A 21,331-nucleotide genomic window follows, 5' to 3' on the forward strand; every position below is an offset into this window, starting at 1 on the left:
TATAGTGTCAGTGTACAGATAACACACTGACTCACCAGTGACGTCTCTAGTTGAAGTCCTCTATCTTCGCTTTTCATCCAGCGCAGATCGCCATCACTTCTTCCATCCAGGACTCGTCTCTGCATAAAATAACACAGCTATCTAGAGCTATCTAGAGCACATTCCCAAACTTCTACATTACACGGCTGAATACAGACGTGCACCCACCATTAATATATAATTAGTAATTATGCAACCCACCATTCCAAATATAAATTGTAATTCACCACAGTGCCTCCACTAACTGTAAATAGCCACTTTCCCCACCTAATAAATATATAAATCAATTAGAACCTGTACTCTTTGCCCCAATTCATTACCAATTACACTCCGTCATCTTCAACACCCCCACTCTCTCGATTCATTATATTTACATACATGCTCCCATCTGCCACAATTCATTTTGTCATGTCCTCTCTCCCTCCCACCCCCACTTCATCATCATTTACTCTCCCCCACTCCCAATTCATCATTTGCTTTCCCCCTCCACCCTCATCATCATTTGCTCTCCCAACCCCCATCTTCAATTAATCATTTGCTCTCCCTGTCCCTTACCCTCAATTCATTATTATTTGTGCTCCCCCACTCCCAATTCATTTGCTCCCCCCACTCCCAATTCATCATTTGCTCTCCCCACACCCCCACTCCCAGTTCATCATGCGCTCTCCCCACCCCTACTCCCAGTTCATCATGTGCTCTCCCCACTCCCAGTTCATTATATGCCCTCACCACCCCCCACTCTCAGTTCATCATGTGCCCCAAGACCATTTAATTAACTGTATTAAAAAAAACAAAAACATTTTCATACTTACCTCTCATACGATCCCTGCAGCTCCACTTCTGGACTCCAGTGCCTCACAGAAGAGGTGGAGGGACTCCCTTGGAGCTGCACGGCCGTGAGATCTCCAAGGCTGAAGCTCCCTGCGCCGAGATGTAAGCCACCGGTGGCCGGCATGCAATACCCCGGGGCCTGGTGAGCAGTAGCACAAGACGGGGGGGCCCCGGATGGGGCCCAGGCCCCATACAGCAGTAACAGCAGTAATGCCCTGATGGCGGCCCTGCCTAACACCATCAGAAACACACATATTTCCAATGGTCTTAGGCAACCCATGTGAAAGGGTCATTTGATCCTCAAAGGGGTCACGACCCACAGGTTGAGAACCACTGACGTAGAGGAAGGTAAAAACCACTTCCAATGGTCTACATGCCACTGGAAATTGAGGAGATAGATTACTTTTGTAATGAAATTGTAAGTTGTAATGTGAAGCTTGTGATTACAGGGTTAAAATATCTTACTTTACTGACTATTGCTCTGGGACTACATAGTATATGGAGCAGTAGAAGATTTTATGTGAAGCAGTAAATGCCTGGGAGGCACCTACTGAAGTCATGATAACGTGTAAAGAGATTAACATTATTAAAAAAATATCACTGATTTCAAGTTCTCTCTGCCACAACGCTGAGAACAGAGAACTGAACCCATTCTCCAGACACGGACTAAAATCCACCGACAGTGCTTCCGCCTATGGCAAGATGGTGCTGCTCTTTCATTTGCTCATATATTTCAACCACATTCACAGTAACAAGTCTGCAATGGCCGCATTATATCTCTTATGTTTGACCTACATACAAAATGGGCGGGTAGTGACTGTTAGATGGGAAAACTTATCATGAGAAGTGGCGTGTAGCACAATTCCATCCCCTGGGAAAGGCGAAAACCCAGAGTCATCATGTTAAACAAGTTTTTGCTGAATATTTTATAACCCACCAATTTGAGCTTAAAAGCAAAGACTTGAATTAACTTGGAGACCCAGGTGCTGGATGTTGTGTAATGAGCAATCAATCAGTGCCGAGTATTGGACTGACATAAGGGAGTCCCCCCTGTACATGTCATAAATCCACTCAATATCTGTCTAAACATCATCATACAACAAATAATATAGGAATACATACAGTGTTGGGCTAAGCTCTCACATTTCTGTGTGGTTTTGCTGGGATTTTCCAAAACTGTGGTAAAAACAGCAAGGTTTCGCTGCAATTTTTGAAAATTGATGCAAAGAGGTGCCGAGGCTGCTACCTGTGAACCAAGTCTTATTGAGCTAAAGGGATTTTTTTTACATCTTGGCCTTTTACTACTTTGATGGGTAACACAGTCCAGGCACTGACCACCAGTGGTGAGGGCTACAAAGTAGTGTGGCTCGCTGTGCTACTCAGTTTTCATAACTCCATTTCTACGAGACATTAGCTGTTTTCATATCTCCACCTCAAGTCGGTAGCCCCTGGATGGAGTTATTCCTGTTATAACTTAAGATCGGAAAACCCTTTATGTCCATCTAAACTTTTTATATCACTGCAAAAAATTGTTGTTCATAGAAATGCATTGAATAGCCATTTATTTTATCACCACTTGCTGGGATTTCTAAGATAATTAAAGACGGAATACCTATTTTTTTCTATAGAATATAATGAAGTAGCTTAGAATTGAAGTGATTGAAATGTAATTGAAATGTAATCTCCCTATGCAAGAGACCTATCAATCACCTGCAGCAGCCCTTGGAAGAGCCAGTGGCGGAGTTGGACTAGTCTGCTCTCCTGCTATGGTCCCCAGCTGGATTTCTAGAGTATATTTTTGATGGAAAAAGAAAGAGAAAAATATACCTAGCAGCAACTGTATCCAGGCTGCGATTCATACTGCTCGCGGTTTGGTCTGCGTGAATCAGCTAGCTGACAGGTTCCCATTAAACACTTCTCTAAAATTAATCAATAAGAAACAATTAGTTAAATCATTGTGAGCTGGTCAGGACTATGATTGTACAACTAAGCAGCTTGTTTGGCTTCTGATATGACTTCGTACCCTTACCTCAAAAGGACATTGACCTGTCACATCTAGACCTGTCCTCCCAAACATAATTACTTGAGAAGGAGGTCACTGTCTCCCACAAGAGCAGCACACTCATCTGTCGCAGCTGAAAACATTCTGCTGATCTACAGAAATTAATTGAAAAAAATAATCTGCAGATTTATTATGATTGCCTTAATATAGCGCTATATAACAGCCGTATATTTTGTGATCAGAGTGGAGTGAAATTCCCACAGAACAGAGATAATCCAAAAGCGGAAAAAAAAGTTTTTTGTAAAATTCTGCACAGTATACATTTTTTACCACTTTCCATGTTATCATGTTGGAGGTGAGATGTTTATATCCACATTGTTTGCGCCCAAAAATTAAATAATTCCTGAGGTGGAGCTGGGGAGGAGCCAGGGTGTAATGGGGCATGGTGATGCCTGCTCAACAAAAATGGTAGCATTCCTTATTCCAGTAAATGTTACTCCAGTAAGATGTGCCTATTTCAGAAAAGGAATTTTACTGTCCCATCTTAGAGCAGCATCCTGCTGATAAAACAGTGATTTTTTTAAAAAAAACTACTCTAAGCAGCCCAGTAAGTGACACATCACTGGAATCAGGGTCTTCTCCTATATTATACTGTTCTCAGATTAGGTGGCAAAAACCTGGTGACAGATTCCCTTTAAGTCGCGTGCTTCTCTTAATGAATTCGGCACATCTTATTTCTGCACTCCCTTAACTAACACTAACATATAAAACGGCAGTCTTACTGAATCGGGGCCTTTTGAGTGTTCGTTTCCTGTAATTCTTCAGTGTTTTCCTTCCACAAGTAACTGTGTCTTAGTTGTGATTTTTTTCCTAGTACACCTAGTTGGAGGCTAGGAGATTCTAGCACAGTCCTTCATTGGGAGCTAGAACTAACATCAAAGCAAATGAATACATTCAGGATTATGATAGAATGAAAAAGGAAATCTTTGTCACGGTGAATTCCAGCTCCTACTGCCCCTGATAAGTGATTTTATGTAAAAGGTAGGCCAAACTTGGGCAAATTGCGGCCCACAGGCCACATGCCACCCTCTGGCTGTCCCTGTCTGTATTTTTTATTATAAGAAGAAAAATTACATCTATTATCTTATATGTGAAAACCCACTTTTAAAGGGTTACTCTACTAATGGACAAGCTCTTTAAATGTCCCCAAACTGCTGCTATAAAATAAAAAAGCACACCTACCTCCTGTATCACTGCCCTTGGGTGTTCTGAGCGCTGTGTTTCCTACTGTTCTCGTAATATATATGAGAACAATGTACACATGATGGCTGCAGCTGATCAGAGAACCGTAGAGCCAAGTGATTGACTGCAGCAATAAAATTCATATTGAGCTGGATTATGTTCAGATTACTGGTTCAGCCCAACACAACAGTCCCACTTTTCATATGACCCCTTGGGAAAATTAATTGCATACCCATGGTCTGGGCAACTCAACAAGTGTAATAGGGTCTCATGTTCTCCCAACTGACAATACGTCTCCAAACACAGGAACCCGCTACCACTTCATTTGTCATCATCTTTGTTGTAGAATGAGCACAAATGTCTAATACGCAAAAATAACAAATAAAAACCTCCGCGCTTATCGTGTGTGAATAATGACCATTACGTAACATAGCTCAGATGCTAGATATGGACACATACAATTAGTTACAGAAACGGGACCATCCACTGTATCGCTGTATCCACTCAAATAATGGAGCAAATCTCTAATTTTGTTAAAGAAGTTGTCCACTACTAGGACAAGTCTTCTCATACCCCATGCTTGGCCCCAATAAAATAAAAAAGCTTATACTTACCTCCCGTGCCGTCGCCGTTCCAGCAGTGTCGGCACTAGCTGTCCCAGGGCTCCTGTGCGGTTTTGACATGCGAACCTGGCGCCCAATTAGTGCTGGCGTCACTGGCCCCGCCTTCAGACAAATTGAACATCAAGTCGCGGCTACAGCTGACCTCTCACTTCCTCTTCCTCACCCAGAGTGCCTACACCACTGGAACGGCGCCAGCACGGGAGGTGACTATAAGCTTTTTTATTTTATCAGCGCCAAACATTTAGATCAAGAAGGAGTTGCCCTAGTAGTGGACTACCCCTTTAAGTCATCAATAACATCAATCAAAGCCCAAACGATCACCATCATCATGTGAAATAGAGATAGCAGTGTGTAATAAGAAACATGTTTGTGTCTCACCATAAAGTCTTTCAGAATATCAGGAATGGAGTTGTAGTGAAACAAGGACACAATCGTTCCATCTGTGTTGTTCCCGCTCGTAGTGTGCAGGTAATCTGTGATTTGGTAACAGTTTTATGCTACTTTCCCACGACGAGTATTTGGTGAGTTTTTGATGTTGCAGCATTTCTGCACCTATTAGCTAACAAAGGCTAACTGCACTTTTTATCTTTTTTTTTATATGCGTTTTTATATCTTTTGTTTGCTACGGGTTTTTGTCCCTTTTTGGTCTGTCACATAAGTAAAACTAATTGCTTGGGACATTTCCTGGTATTTGACTTTGATAAAACATTATTTATAAAGTCATGTGACACAACACGTGTTTTTAGTGCGTTTCTGCTGCGGAAACAGAATAAAAAAATAATTTGCTGTTTTTACCTGTGGATTTCATTCAAGCTTATGTGGAAAATCTGCAAATATAATGCATATTTCCCGCAATAGAAATTGACACGTGCGGATTTCAAAAATGCACCGCAGGTCAATTTACCGCATGTTGAGGGTTAGAATAGGACGTACTCAGTGGGTCCAATGAAAAAAATCGGGCAGCACAGTGATATCGATATATACATGGATTCTATAGCAAGGGAGCTCTGGCCAGTGGCATGCCTGGTAACCACATGTAGTGGATCCAAGGTCTGACATTGCTCTTTTAGGTGCATGGAGGACTGAGAGGACCACAAAAACTAGCCTCTGGTCTGAGATGTCTGCATAGGAATGTCTCGCGTAGCTTAAATCCCTGGCCTTTCTGCAAGACTTGTTAAAGGGTCAGGATTGTAGCACAGTTATATAGATAAACAAGTGCAACGTCACGCAGTGTGCCACCGCTGATGTTTAGCGTATCATGTTTCTTCAGGAGCACACTGCTCTTGTGCATCACGGCTTGCTGCTTGCCTGGAGTTGGTGAGCGCCAGAAGATTGACATTTTAGACCTGCAACAGAGCTCTGCCTCTGCATCATCAGAGAGCACAGCACTGGTCAGTTCCAATGATCAAGTGCTTGCACGTTGCCTACAAAACTGGCCACCTCTGATAGACTGCATGGGTAGCCGATAGACTGCATGGGTAGCCGGTAGCCTATCCAACAAGCAGTAACGTAAATTAAAAATCCCTCTGTTCTTGAGAACAGAGGGGATTTTTACTAAGATGTAAATTTCAAAGTTGCTTGTTTTTACAAACACCTTGCAATTTTTCTATTTAAGATGTTGAGACAACCCCTTTAATTCTTAGACAATGCAGAATTGGCCAACATAGTCTTTAAATTTGGTAAGTGTCCAAATGTTGTTGCATGATAGCATTTTTCTTTGCTAGCAATATTAGGTAGCTGCTGCAAAGAGTAATTCTCCCTCTAAGAGACCCAGTGTCCATGTGCATTAATTTTTGGTCCGTTGACTTCGTTGCAGGCATGTAATGCATCATTTCTTCTTCAGCATCCTGTTCACTTCAGTGCAATGCAAAATTAAATAAATAGATTGATTTATCTTTTTTTTGTAAATTCATAGGTTAATATTAATAAATGCAAAAAATTAACGTGTAGATGTACATTACAAGTCAGGTTTTTTGAATTGCGTTGTTATACAATTTGCCAATTGAATACAATCTAGTGCCATACAGTAAAAAAAACAACTAATATGTTAACATATACATTTTTTAAGATACTGTAGTCTACGGATGACGGGTGGACTCTGTTGAGACATCTTTTCGATATAAAGTATGTTAAAGGGAGTCTGTCACAGTCCAAAACGCTAATTAAGCCACTTATAGAAGTACGATATGTAGGGGACTTATCCCCTATAAAAATACCTGTTGTATAGCTTTAAGTCGTTTAGTTTCCTGGAAAAAAAATGATTTATGTCATATGCAAATTACGGGCCTTTGGTGCTCCCTTGGCCTGACCAAGGGCTCAGTGCACCATTATGTCCCCTAAGTTTGCATACTGAGCAGTTTGTTATATCTGAGAGCACTCAAGCTTGAACTCAGTCAACAACACTGCATCTCTGCATGGACACTACTAGAGCCCATCATCGGCCTCTGTCTGCAGTACAGTACTGAAGCTGCAGACATCAACCAGTGATGAGTGTGCACACTGACGCTGTATGAGCGGCTGGGCTCCTGCAGCGTCAGTGTGCGCTCTCGTCATTGGCTCCTGTCTGCGGCCATGGTTCAGTACTGTACTGCAGACAGGAGCCGACATTGTGAGCACACACTGACACTGAGGACGGCAGATTTTCTGCCGTGTCACTGTGGAGGTACAGTGCCACTGATTGCGTTCAGGCAGTGCTCGCTTGAGTGCTATCAATCAAGATGTGTCAAAGTGATGAATTTGCAAACTGAGGTGGTGTACTAGTGATGCCCTAAGCTCCTGTGCACACCAAGGGTGCACCGGAGCCCCCTCCCTTGAATAATAAATTGCTTTTTTTTCTGGTACCTAAACCACAAAAATATATACTAAAGTTATGATATTTATAGGTGGTAAGTCTTCTACATAAGTGGTTTAATTAGCATTTTGGGGGTGACAGACACCCTTTAAAATTAATCTCCAAAGTGTTGACAAGATGTAGAAGTTGTCATAGGGATTGTTGACCATCTTTAAAGGGGTTTCCTTGTCCCAGGATTTATCCCGTTTTCACAGGCTGTATAAACACACTTAATCTATTAGAAGTCCAGGATGAGTAAACTGTATAACATCTATGTGTCTGGATGAGTCGTTAATATATACAATAGTCATGTACATCCTCACTATTACTCATCCCCAATTTAGTAGATTAAGCACATTGGTCATGTAAGACCACCTGAGGTTCATGTATATATGTAAGGCTTGTTCTGTGAACGGGTTAAAAAATGTCCATACTTTATAAGGGGAACCTATTAGAGGAATCTGGAAGCCATAGATTAAAAATGACGTGCCAGAGAGAGCCCTCTGCTAATCCTCCTCAGACTCCTGCGGGATTTACACTCACACAGGATATGAAAAGGGAGAGATTTTATCATTTCAAGATTAATCCATCAGCAGGATTTAGCCTGGTTTAATCTATTACTTTCCAGTCTCCAAAGTCTCTTTTTTTTGGGACACGATCCAGCCAGAGGAGCATGAGGCTTCTTGTGATATGCTCAATCTGCAGAAGTGATGCTCCTTGAGTTGTGCAAGTGGCTTGTAAATCTTCCTCCCTCCCATCCGCTGGTAACTTGTGGTTGGATGCGGTTGCTGAGGAGGGTCTTTTGTCTGTGATCAGTGTGAGGGCTGCCGTTGTCTCAGGCACACGTCTGTCTTGAGAACTAACACAAAGCGGGTCAACTAGTAATTGAAATGCAGAAGCTTCTTCCATCCCACAAGACAGCCCATTCAAGTCACATGTCGGAGGTCTCTGCAGAATGGGCTACAGCTGCTTCAAATCTGCTGTGTAGCCTCAGAAGCAGCTGGACCAGCCTAGTGCCTGTAAGCCATCAAGGCTCGGAGGAGGAAACTCAAAAGATCTGGGATTCTGACACTATGCTGTCTGAGGAGCTATGGTTGGAGAGTGAGAAGAACTATACGGCTGTCCAAAAGTCCAAAAAAGGCAGAAAGCACCAGGAGCTTTTGGCGCTGGCACTAGGGGTGAAAGTGGGTGGCAGGAGTGCATTATTGTGGCAGCCTCTGAAACTCTTTGCCTATTCACAGATCACCTCTCTGGTCAGAAGAGCAGCCCTGACGCAAAATGACAACCATTTCAACTATGAGAAAGCACACAACTTCAAGGTAAGAGACCTTTTCTTCATCTTTTCTCATTTCCCAGACCAGATTAGAGGTCTCGTTGCCGCAAGTCCTTCTGTCAATGAACATTTCCTTGTAAGAACACGGTTTTGCCTCTTTACAGTTATTTAGACAATCTCGGACGTAACGAGAATCATCGCCTTTGTCTGGAATTCCTTGTTTAACCACAGTGGCCAACTTTCTTTCTTGCTAATGCATCTGACAGGAAGGAGTTATTGGCAGCCAGAGAGACATCCACATTACGTTAACCCCTAAACTGCACTGGCAATATAAAAATCTGAAGAGATAATTGCTTTGCATTCCTTAAAGTAATGTGAAAAATCACATTTCATGCTCATCTAATATAACTGTGTTTTACATATGCTTTTAGTAGAGCGGATGTTGTCAATTAGTAAGTGCTTCATGATAACAGGCAGTGTATCTTACATAGGACTGCATGTAAATTCTACCAGTTACAATCAAACCATACAGCCCAAAAGAGCTATATACATAAGTGTGAATCATGTAATTATGACTTTTATCGAAGTTCCATTTGATGGTTACTAGATGTAAAGAAGCAGGATGCATATGCACTCAGCACTGATCAGAGGTCACCCAAAACACAAAACCCACTAAACTCATCCCTTTATAAAGGAAAGGCAAATTGGTTTCAGCCTACAACCGGGCAAGAATTATAGAATGGCTTACAAGTAGGGATGATCGGACCCGTGGAATTTCGGGTTCTGGTACCCGACCAAACTTTAATCCAACTCTCTCTCCTCCCAAACTGTATAACGGACTTCCAGGAGAACTCCGTGTTCGGAGTTCAGCACCAGATACTAGATGTCCAGTACGAACCCCAAACTTTATAGTTCGGGTTCGCTCATCTCTACTTACTAGCCTCTACTTTAACCCTTTTTAAGGCAGGTATGACATTGGGAGTTCTCCAGGAACAAAAACATTTTCCAGAGTTCCAAAGCTGTAACTAGTGTGGCTGTAACTAGTGTGGCCACACTGGCATATTCCATTTGGACACGATATTCCTATTTTATATGGTTATAAATGTGAAATGTTTGTATCCATGCTTGTGCACACCAAATTTGACAAGCAGAGATTAGCAAATTCCCATAACCCTGGTTCAGTGGCCACATAAGTATTCTGTGACCACTGAACAAGAGCCCTGCGAACATGGCATCCTCATCTCCTCTTTTAATTAGCCAGCCTACCGCTATGTCATTGCTGCGGTATGACGCATACAGGACGGCTTGCCAGGTCGGATAATACTGATGTGTCCCCTGGAACCGATCCTCTCATCTCTAGTGATAAACCTATTGATAATCTGACACATAAAATGGTATTTTGACTGAGTATTGTGCCTTAATGCTCACAGGGGTTGTTCCTTATCCCATGTCCAGGTGTGCGGGTGCAGTCCTTGTAGGCAGAATGAAGTTGCACCTCCACATCGCTGCCCCATTGAGAAGCTTGATTAATTAGAAGTGATAATAGAGGAGAACACCTTTAATTACTGCATAAAAGGTTGATAAGTAAACTTATTATTACAACTTCAAGGTTTTGGTTATTGACAACTGCAAAAAAAAATTGTGATGTTTTTCTTTCTTAGGTGTTAAAAGGCTATTCCAATGACTAACACTGAAGGCATACCATTGTGGTTTAAACTGATGCTTCAAATAGAGGGGATGCATCCCCTTTGGCTTTTTTCTGGCACAGAAGGAGCTTTGTCTGGATTTTGCAACACAGCGAAATCCTAGTAAATAGGACTGTGCTGTGTCAGGAAAAAAAACGAAAGGGGCCGTAGATATAGTAGGCGTCTCAGAACTGTGCACCTTCACCTATTGGACATTAATAGTACATTGTATAGATATGCAGTTACACTTAGTCACCAGAAAACCCCTTTAAGAGCAGTGATTTGATTTTGGCAAACAGAACCTCCTCCCCTATTATATTGGTATAGAAGAGACTGTCATTGCGTTACCTATTGCTTGTTTGCCATTTCACAATTTTTCACGTACTCCAATCGAATTTAGTTTTAATTCTACTAGTGTGTTACACAACCACAGCGGAGGTCTTAGAGTTACCCCTAAGACGCTTTCATATTTAACCATGTGAACCCTCCCTAGTCCTCTGTATGAACTATATGTATAGATGCTAGATGGATGGATAGTTGGAAAGAAATATAGATAGATAAATATTGTTGCATATGCTATCATTGTAGAAGGACAAACAGAATTCCAAGATACACATTATTAAATCTCATTTGACAGATGGGACGCAGGCAGACAAATTGGTACACGTGATTGTTTCCCTCCCCCCCTCTTCTGGGAGCCGCGGTCCTCTCCGAGTAATTACTGGACCGTTACACACATCTGTTCCAATCTCTGCCGAGTTCATTCCACTGTTCCTTCATTACATGAGACTTCAATAGGATGGACGTCCCTGAGAAATGACGGATCTGCCACATGTAACGGTTGTTTTACAGAGCACTTTTTATTATGCTGCAAATTGTTTCTGTCATGAAGAATTATAGAAAATCGCTTAAATGGCTGATTCCGGATTGATACCCCACAGTGATATTCTTACATAACCAATGCAAAACTGTAGGTACATTACTTATAAAGTACAAATCTTAACCCTTTGTAATAAAATGTAATGTGTTTGCTCTGTTCTGGTAAATGTTTTATAGACATAAAAAAGTGAGTAAAGTACATGGTGTTCCCAATCTACTGCCGGGTATCCAAGGAAGATGTTCAAGGGCAAAGAAATCAGTTTCTAGATTGCATCTTACTGCGATTTTACGGCTTTAAACCACGTCAGTCCTTGGCACTAATATGTGTCTTTTTGGGTTAATGTAGTTGCCTTGGTACATATTCCCTATTGTTCCACAGATATAAATGTAGCACCCTGAGGATTCGGCTGCTACAGGGGTATTGCACCTCAACCCAGAGGTGTGGTATTCCACTCCCGGGTAAGGATGGAGTGTGGAACTGAGCTAGTAGGCTGCATGCACTACATACATCCCATTTCCGGGGGACAGAACTACGGTACTCCCACCAGTATATATGCAGGTACGACAGCGTCTGTCCCTGGCTGGAGTGGGAGGGGGGTGGAACATCCCAGTAGTGTAAGGGCAGATAGGGGGAGCAGTCTGGGTAAAGCTAGGAGCTCATTGGGTGCTGGTCACCTGGGCTCACACATAGAGGGAGTATATAAGGTGGGCACCATCTTAGATCAGGGTGAGTTCAGCCTGAGGAGAAGCAGAGCAGAGGAGCTCAGCCAGGAAGGCTGACAGGGAGCTGTGGCTCCGGCTGGGCCCAGCTCCAGAGCAAAGCCTGCAGTGAAGCAGAGGAGAGAGGAGTCAGAAGGACCCAGAGAAAGAAAGACAGAAGGAACCCCAAGATCCCAGAATAAGGACAGAAGGGTGAAGGGTTGGCGGACACGGGTACCGGAACCCAAGCTGGCAGAGGCAGAAGTAAACCTTAGCCAGGAACCGGAGGTCGTGGTCAGGATCTGCCGCGACCCTCACCAAATCCACTAGAAAGGCACACCAAGCATAGGGTCAGGGAGCCCAGAGGAGGCTTGACCACCAAGAGACCCGAGGGAGCCGGCCAAAAGTGGATCCCTGGTGGGAACGGCCAGTAGAAAGGAAAGTCAGAAAGGGAGCTCAGGACCACGCTCCAGAATTGCTTGGGGGTTGGCCGAGTCCAGGACCTGGTGGACGCAGCACGGCTCGGGCGGTCACTCAAGGCCAGAGTGACCAACAGAACAGCAGTAAGTAAAAACCCTGAACTGCACAGCCCGACTCTGAGTCTTCTTACCATCCACACTGCACCTCCACTACCACCACAGATGACCTGGCCTCCACAGTCACCAGACCAGAACCCAATCGAGATGGTTTCGAGTGAGCTGGACCGCAGAGTGAAGGCAAAAGGGCCAACAAGTGCTAAGCATCTCTGGGAACTCCTTCAAGATTGTTGGAAGACCATTTCCAGTGACTACCTCTTGAAGCTCATCAAGAGAATTCCAAGAGTGTGCAAAGCAGTCATCAAAGCAAAAGGTGGCTACTTTGAAGAACTTAGAATATAAGACATATTTTCAGTTGTTTCACACTTTTTTGTTAAGTATATAATTCCACATGTGTTAACTCATAGTTTTGATGCATTCAGTGTGAATGTACAATTTTCATAGTCATGAAAATACATAAAAATCTTTAAATGAGAAGGTGTATCCAAACTTTTGATCTGTACTGTATATAGAGTGTCATGTAAACGTTTGGGAACCCCTGGTCAAATTTACTGTTATAGTGAACAGTTAAGCAAGCTGAAGATGAAATGATCTCTAAAAGGCCTAAAGTTAAAGATGACACATTTACTTTGTATTTTAAGCAAAAAAAAAAAATATAGTAATTTTTTACATTTTAAAAATTAGAAAAAGGAAAATGGGCCGATGCAAAAGTTTGTGTACCCTGCATGGCTAGTACCTAGTAGCACCCGATTTTCAAAGCATCACAGCTTGTAAATGTTTTTTGTATCTAGCCAAGAGTCTTTCAATTCTTATTTGAGGGATTTTCATCCATTCTTCCTTGGAAAATTCTTCCAGTTCTGTGCGATTCCTGGGTCGTCTTGCATTCACTGCTATTTTGAGGTCTAGCCACAGATTTTCAGTGATGTTCAGATCAGGGAACTGTGAGGGCCATTGTAAAACCTTCAGCTTGCGCCTTTTGAGGTAGTCTATTGTGGATTGAGACGTGTGTTTAGGATAATTATCCATTTGTAGAAGCCATCCTCTTTTCAACTTCAGCTTTTTTTTGCAACAGGGTACACAAACTTTTGCATCGGCCCATTTTCCTTTTTGTAATTTTTAAAATGTAAAAAATTACAATTGCCTAAAATACAAAGGAAATGTGTCATCTTTAACTTTAGCCCTTTTAGAGATCATTTAATCTTCAACTTGCTTAACTATTCACAATCACAGGAATTTTGACCAGGGGTGGCCAAACTTTTACATGCCCCTGCATGTCCAGAGTCACTGTTGTATATCAAAGAGATCAATTTATTTCAACCAGCATACAGCTATATGGAAGCCATGTGGAGCACTTAGGAGTACATTCATACTGTACAGTTACAGTCAGTATGACTTACATTATGCTTGCCAACTTGTGAGAATGGACATCAAGTAGATCCTGACGAGGAAAACAAAAAGCATAGGACACAAAGCAGAATTCTTCCTTATGTTTTGATCATTTTATAAGATATACCCTCAACATAAAGTATTTAGTTAGCTTACCCCTCCGTGCAGGCTTGGACTGGCCCCCAGGAGAACAGGGGAATCCTCCGGTGGGCCCCTATGCAAGACTGGGCCTCCACCCTCATATATGAGCAGAACTTGGCATAATATACAGTACTTTATTCACTATGTACAGAGGCAGCATCTTATTCATTTATAGATCTACCCAGTTCATTGTTATATAAATTTGTGATTGAGGATAATGTCACATTTGCATGTAGTTGTAAAGTGAGGTCCTGGAGATGGTTACGGGTGGGCCCTTATATCCCAGTCTGACACTGCCTTCGTGCATATAGGCATAAATGTACTTTCTGCGCTGAGGTGGCCATGTGTGGAGAGGGCTCAGATGACAGCTAAATTACAGCCATGGCATTTAAATGATGTCACTGCCGATGTGCTCTCTTGCCAGCTCCCATCAGCCCTGTTGGTACGATAATGGGGCACCAATGAGTTACCATGGCAGCGGGGGACAGTTGAAGGCCCGTCACTTCCATGGTTTGGTACTCCCCTGAAGCACACCAACATCCTGGGGTTTAAAAGAGACTGTGATTTATACTATATACTGCTATACTGTGCTATTACAGTATATAGTATAAGCGATCAAACGATCACAAGTTCAGGTCCGATAAAGAGACAAATAAAGTAAAAAGTTAGAAAAAAAAAGGAATAAATAACAAATGCCGGTATATAAAAATTTGAATCACAGCCCTTCTCCCCGGTTAAAAATAAATTAATTAAAAAAGAAACATATCTGGTATCACTACGTCTGTAAAAGTACAAACTTTCAAAATGTAAAATGAAATAGTCCAATTGGTAAACACCGTAAAGATAAAAAAAATCTCAAAACGACAAAAATCCATTACTACACCTCCCTTTGAAAAAATACAGCAATCAAACTATCATTTGGACCCCAAAATTGTATTATTGAAAACATCAGCACTCCATGTCAAAAAAGCAAGCAGCCCAACAGCTCCATCCATGGAAAAATGAAAAGGTTCTCGGAAAATTACAAAAAAATGCAAATTTAATATTGCTGTAATCATAATGACCTGGAGAATCAATTTCACAAGTCATTTTTTTTACCATACAATGAACACTGTACAAACAAAGCCCCAAAACAATGGAGGAATTGAATTTTCTTCACACTTCATCCCATTTGGATTTTTTTTCCCATTTTCAGTACATTTGTGGTCAAATTAATGGAGTCATTCAAAACTGCATCTTGTCCAGCAATAAAAACAAACTCCCATACAGTTATGTTGACATAAAAATAAAAAAGTTATGGTTCTTGGAAGAAGGGGAAGAAAAAAACAAAAGCTCAAAAACCCCAAATTCCCTTGTCTCGAAGGGGTTAATAGTTTATATACGCTCCTTCATCACACCCTAAACCAGGCGTTTCCAAGCTGTGACCCAGTGGACACATGTGGCCCCAATGGTTAATAATAATAATAATAATAATAATTTTTATTTTTATAGCGCCAACATATTCCGCAGCACTTTACAAATTTTAGGGGGGACTTATACAGACAATACAGAATAAGCATATCTCATATCGAAAGGAGTGAGGGCCCTGCTCGCAAGCTTGCAGTCTATGAGGAAATGGGCGAGACACAAAAGGTAGATTGCACATATATTGTATAATGCAGCCTTGATATACTAAATAGGATAAATAATAATACATGGACTGATCGCCTGCCAGTATGTGTACAGTCCTGACCGAGGCTATTAAGTGCATGGTTGGCATGAACCTGAAATTGAAGAAGATTTTAATATGGGGGAAAATTGGGACGGACAACTGGGATGGACAGATAGTGTGTGGAGGCGATACGCCAGTCTAAAGAAATGGGTTTTTAGGGTCTGCTTGAAACTGTGGGTATTGGGAATTAATCGAACTGTCCTGGGTAGTGCATTCCAAAAGATTGGCGCAGCACGCGAGAAATCTTGAAGACAGGAGTGGGAAGTTCAGATTATGGAAGATTTTAGTTTTAAGTCATTGGCAGAATGGAGGGCATGTGTAGGGTGGTAGACTGAGACAAGGGAGGAGATGTAGGGGGGTACTGAAGCATGGAGCGCTTTGTGGGTAAGCGTGATAAGTTTAAATTGAACTCTGTATTGGATGGGCAACCAATGCAATGACTGGCACAGGGAAGAGGCATCTGTGTAGCGGTTGGCGAGGAATATGATCCTGGCTGCTGCTTTAAGCCGGATTGGAGAGGGGAGAGTTTAGTAAGAGGGAGCCCAATAAGTAGAGAGTTGCAGTAGTCCAGACGGGAATGAATAAGAGCTACAGTAAGAGTTTTTGCCGAGTCAAAGGTGAGAAAAGTCCTGATTCTTGAGATGTTTTTGAGGTGTAGATGACATGAACGAGCGAGTGATTTGATGTGAGGAGTGAAGGAAAGATCTGAATCAAAAATGACCCCAAGACAGCGGGCTTGTTGCTGGGGAGTAATGGTTGAGCCACAAACGGAAATGGCAATATCGGGCACAGGGAGGTTAGTGGAGGGAGGAAAGACGAGTAGTTCAGTTTTTGACAGATTCAATTTTAGACAGAGGGAGGACATAATGTTAGACACAGCAGAAAGACAATCACTGGTCTTTTGTAGTAATGCAGGGGTGATGTCCGGAGCAGAGGTGTATAATTGGGTGTCATCAGCATAGAGATGGTACTGAAAACCGAATCTGCTGATTGTTTGTCCAATGGGAGCGGTGTATAAGGAGAAAAGAAGGGGGCCTAGGACTGATCCTTGAGGAACCCCGACAGTAAGGGGAAGGAGAGAGGAGGAGTAGCCGGCGAAAGACACAGAGAAGGAGCGGTCAGAGAGATAGGAGGAGAACCAGGAGAGAACAGTGTCCTTGAGGCCAATAGTGCGGAGCATAGTGAGGAGGAGCTGGTGATCGACAGTGTCGAATGCTGCAGAGAGATCCAGGAGAATCAGCAGGGAGCAGTGACCATTAGATTTAGCTGTTAGTAGATCATTAGAGACTTTAGTGAGGGCAGTTTCAGTAGAATGTAAAGAGCGGAAACCAGATTGTAAAGGGTCAAGAAGAGAGTTGTCTGAGAGATAGCGGATTAGATGGGAATGGACCAGGCGTTCCAGGAGTTTAGAGATAAAGGGAAGATTGGAAACAGGTCTGTAGTTGGCCATGCAGTTCTGGTCAAGGGATGTTTTTTTTAAGTAATGGATGTATCCTGGCATGTTTAAAAGAAGAGGGAAAGATACCAGATGAGAGGGAGAGGTTGAACATTTTAGTTAGGTGAGTGGTGACAGCTGGAGAAAGGGACTGAAGGAGATGTGAGGGAATAGGGTCACTGGTGCAGGTGTTAGGGCGAGAAGATGCAAGGAGCCTGATCACTTCATCTTCCGTGACTGGTTCGAAGTCAGAAAGTGAGCAAGATACAATGTGGTGGGGGAGAGCATGCATAACGTTTGGGGATTGGGAGAAAATTTCCTGTCGGATACGGTCAATTTTTTCTTTGAAATAATTGACCAAATCGTCAGCGCTGAGGTCGGTGATCGGGGCCTGTGCTGTTTGATTGAGGAGAGAATGAAACGTGTCAAAGAGTCGTTTAGGATTATTGGAAAGTGAGATGATGAGGTTGTTAAAGTAAGTTTGTTTGGAGAGGTGAAGCGCAGAGTTATATGTTTTCAGCATAAATTTATAATGGAGGAAATCTTCGGGCAGATTAGATTTTCTCCACAGCCTTTCAGCGCACGTGGAGCACCGCTGGAGAAGATGTGTTTGAGGCGTGTGCCAGGCTTGTCTCCGTCTATGCCGAATTATTCTTTGTGTAGGAGGTGCGGCTTCATCCAGGGAGTGCATAGCATTATTTCGTTATAATGCTTCAATGCAGAGTCGGGACATGAGAGGGAGGAGATTGAGGCCAATGATGATTGCAACTTTTTCATAAATTTCTGGGTGTTAATGGCACGTATATTTATATAAGTGTGGAGAGTGGGGGTGTCTTGAGTAGAGTCACAGTTCTTGACAGAGAATGAAAGAAGATTATGGTCAGAGAGTGGAAGGGGAGAGTTAGTAAAGTCATGTACTGAGCAAAGCCGGGAGAAGATTAGGTCCAATGTGTTCCCGTCTTCATGTGTAGGAGAATTAGCAAGCTGTGAAAGGCTGAAGGAGGAGGTTAGTGATAAAAGATGAGCGGCAGATGGGGAAAGAGAATCGTCAATTGGGATGTTAAAATCTCCCATGATTATCGCGGGGATGTCGCAGGATAGAAAATTTGGAAGCTAGGCAGCAAAGTGATCCAGGAACTGACGGGAGGGACCTAGAGGGCAATAGACAACCGCCAATCGCAGGGAGAAGGGCCGGTAGAGTCTGACTGTGTGGGCCTCAAAAGAAGGGAAGATAAGGGAGGGTACTGGGGGGATAACCTGAAAAGTACATTTTGTTGAAAGAAGCAGACCAACACCTCCACCTGATCTGTTGTCAGGTCTCGGAGTATCAGAGAAGTGTAGACCACCATAGGAGAGAGCTGCTGCGGCGGTGTTGTCCGACTGCTGGATCCAGGTTTCAGTGAGAGCCAGAAGGTTGAGGGAATTAGAGAGGAAAAAGTCATGGATGTAAGAGAGTTTATTACATGCTGAGCGCGCATTCCAAAGGGCACAGTTGAATGAGACAGAAGATATGCAGGGAATATTAATGAGATTAGCAGGGTTACTGAATGTAACAGGGAAAGAGTTAGTGTTATTACTGGAGGGTCCTGGATTAGGAGAAATATCACCTGCGACTAAGAGAAGGAAGATACAGAGAGTGAGCAGATGATTGAGTGATTCGTGAGAGCGTTTCCTGTGTTGTATGGTGGGAATGAATGGATCTGTGTGGTATAACATTGTGAAGAAAGCATGACAGCTGTACATAGGAGAAGAGAGGAGAGAGGGGTTAATATGGATGAAGTGTGCTGAATTTGTGGGAGAACGGTGAATGTGGATGATTGTAGCAGCCAGAATGTAAATGGCACAAATACAAATAGTGAATACTGTTTGCAAAACAGATGACCTGGAAGCAAGTTTTTTTAATTGTCTTGCATGTCTTACCTGTCTCCTGCCCTGTCCAACTGCCATATCTAACTGTCGAGACACTTTGATAAACTATGGCACTTCGATAAAGTATGCATAAATGCTATATGCATAAATGCCCCCGCATAAATGCTGCCCCTTGACTATGTCTCAATATATAGTGACGTATCTGCTTAGATCTACACAGATTTAACTCGTTAACAATCAATCAACTAGCTTAAGACAACAGGAGACAATAAAACTGCAAAAAAAAAAAAAAAATGGTTAGAACACAGAAATACTTTGCACATGATAGTTTAGAGATGATATACATGACAGAAGTATTCTCATTGGAATTCTTTCTTCATGCTCCGTCTGCTCAGAGATGGCATGTCACAGAGTACCAGTTACCAAACTAGAGTTTTCTTTTGAAGACTTATCTCCATGCATGTCCACATGACTTGCCATACATGAATGATAGTTGGAGGTTCCATCTCTGAGACCCTCCTTTATTGTAAAAATGGGGTTCCCTGTTCAGCACGCCAGAGAAGAGAAGATGGCCATACATGCATGTGGCTCTCTTCTTTGTAATTTATGGAAATTGTGAAATGTTATGGTGTTTTTGTAACTCTTATAAACTACAATGGAGAGAGACACTGATATGAACTGTCCCCTCCCCAGAGTGCCAAACCTGAAAGCCGAGGGACAAAATACTCCCGATGAGGGGGGTCCTGATAGAGGAACCCCATCTATTACACAAACATCATATATATGTCAACCTTCCTGTCGTGTTTCAGATAAATATACCTTAATGTTTTTGAAGATGTTGGGAGTAGTACAATGTGACAATATGGCCCTCAGACCAGAAAAGTTTGTGCACTTCTGCACTAAGTAAAACAGTTCACACACACCAGACCCCTAAACAAATAAACACCACACAATAAACCACCTGAATTAAAACATGGAGCCCAGGCAAGACCCCAGGTCACACCCTTTCTGTATACAGATGATCATGTCTCCACACAGTCCATACTCCAAACCTCTGCCTGTAAAATAAGATGAAGACCCTAGGCCAAGCCTCTTCTATATATACAGACAAAATCACGACCCATACAGTCCACACTACAGACCTCCATCTATAAAGCCCCTTTTCACAGTGCGCTTTGTCGCATGTTTGTTGCTCCCGTTGGGGCCTACATCCCCGCAAAATGGGATTCGAGCGTATGGACCATAGACTATAATTGTGCAGACACAGTCAATGTGTGTTCTTTCGTGCATCATTTTCGGGCATATACGCCTACTTGAGGCGGACACTCAGACTACTAGACTGCATCAGAGCATCCGCTTCTAGTAGGCCTATACGCCTGAAAATGATGCACGACAGAGTATGCATTGACTCTGATGGCACTATTATAGTCTATGGCCATGTTGGTGCATTCACTTGAATCCCGTTTTTCGAGGTGGAGGAGGGGAGGTGCTGAATGCACCCTAAAATAAGATAAAGACACTAGGCCAAGCCTCTTTTGTATACACATACAGACAAAATCATGTCTCCATACAGTCCTCATTCCAGACCTCTTACTGTAAAATAAGATAAAGACCCCAGGCCAGTTTGTATAGAAGTACAGACAAGACCACCTATCTATGTAGTCCACACACCATACCCCCTATTGCAATATAAGATATAGACCCCAGGCCAGGCCCCTTCTGTATACAAACCCCAGTCCAGATTCTTCTGTATACAGCCCATAGTACAAAATCTTGCTGAATCCACTGCTGTATACAAACCGCAGACCACACCTCTTCTTTCTACAGACCCCATACCAGAGTGCCGTAGTCAGTGTAATAATGGGCTGAATATTGGGGGACACTTGTGGAATGTGCATGGTTGATAGCATGAATAAATTGTTGCAGAAGTGGGATCAATGATTGGGGCATCAGTGCAGGGAGAGGAGCACTGTGACTGCATCACTCAGATGTTCTCCTCTCCCTGCTCTTCTCTTCTGGCGCCACTGCCGTACACAATACTAGGGCCAAAGTGTAAAATGGTAATTTTTTCTTAGTAAGAATTCAAATAATTCTAAAATGTAAATTTTAATGTTTGTAAGTATTGCTGTCAATATCTGTGTTTTGTGATA

The 21,331-nt window shown here is 42.6% G+C and overlaps 1 protein-coding gene across 2 annotated transcripts in view; it reads left to right on the forward strand.

The window, feature by feature from the left end:
- CHN2 (chimerin 2) overlaps positions 1–21,331 on the forward strand; it is a 481,322-nt gene that overhangs the window by 378,071 nt on the left and 81,920 nt on the right. For both annotated transcript variants that reach the window (XM_073677920.1, XM_073677921.1), the window contains exon 7: positions 8,809–8,886. In XM_073677920.1, coding sequence (XP_073534021.1) covers positions 8,809–8,886 — 78 coding nt within the window. The remainder of the gene's footprint in view (positions 1–8,808; positions 8,887–21,331) is intronic.

This window comes from Phyllobates terribilis, unplaced genomic scaffold (genome assembly GCF_046119375.1).
Source record: "Phyllobates terribilis strain yellow unplaced genomic scaffold, ASM4611937v1 Scaffold_4__5_contigs__length_816908805, whole genome shotgun sequence".
Lineage (NCBI taxonomy): Eukaryota > Metazoa > Chordata > Amphibia > Anura > Dendrobatidae > Phyllobates > Phyllobates terribilis.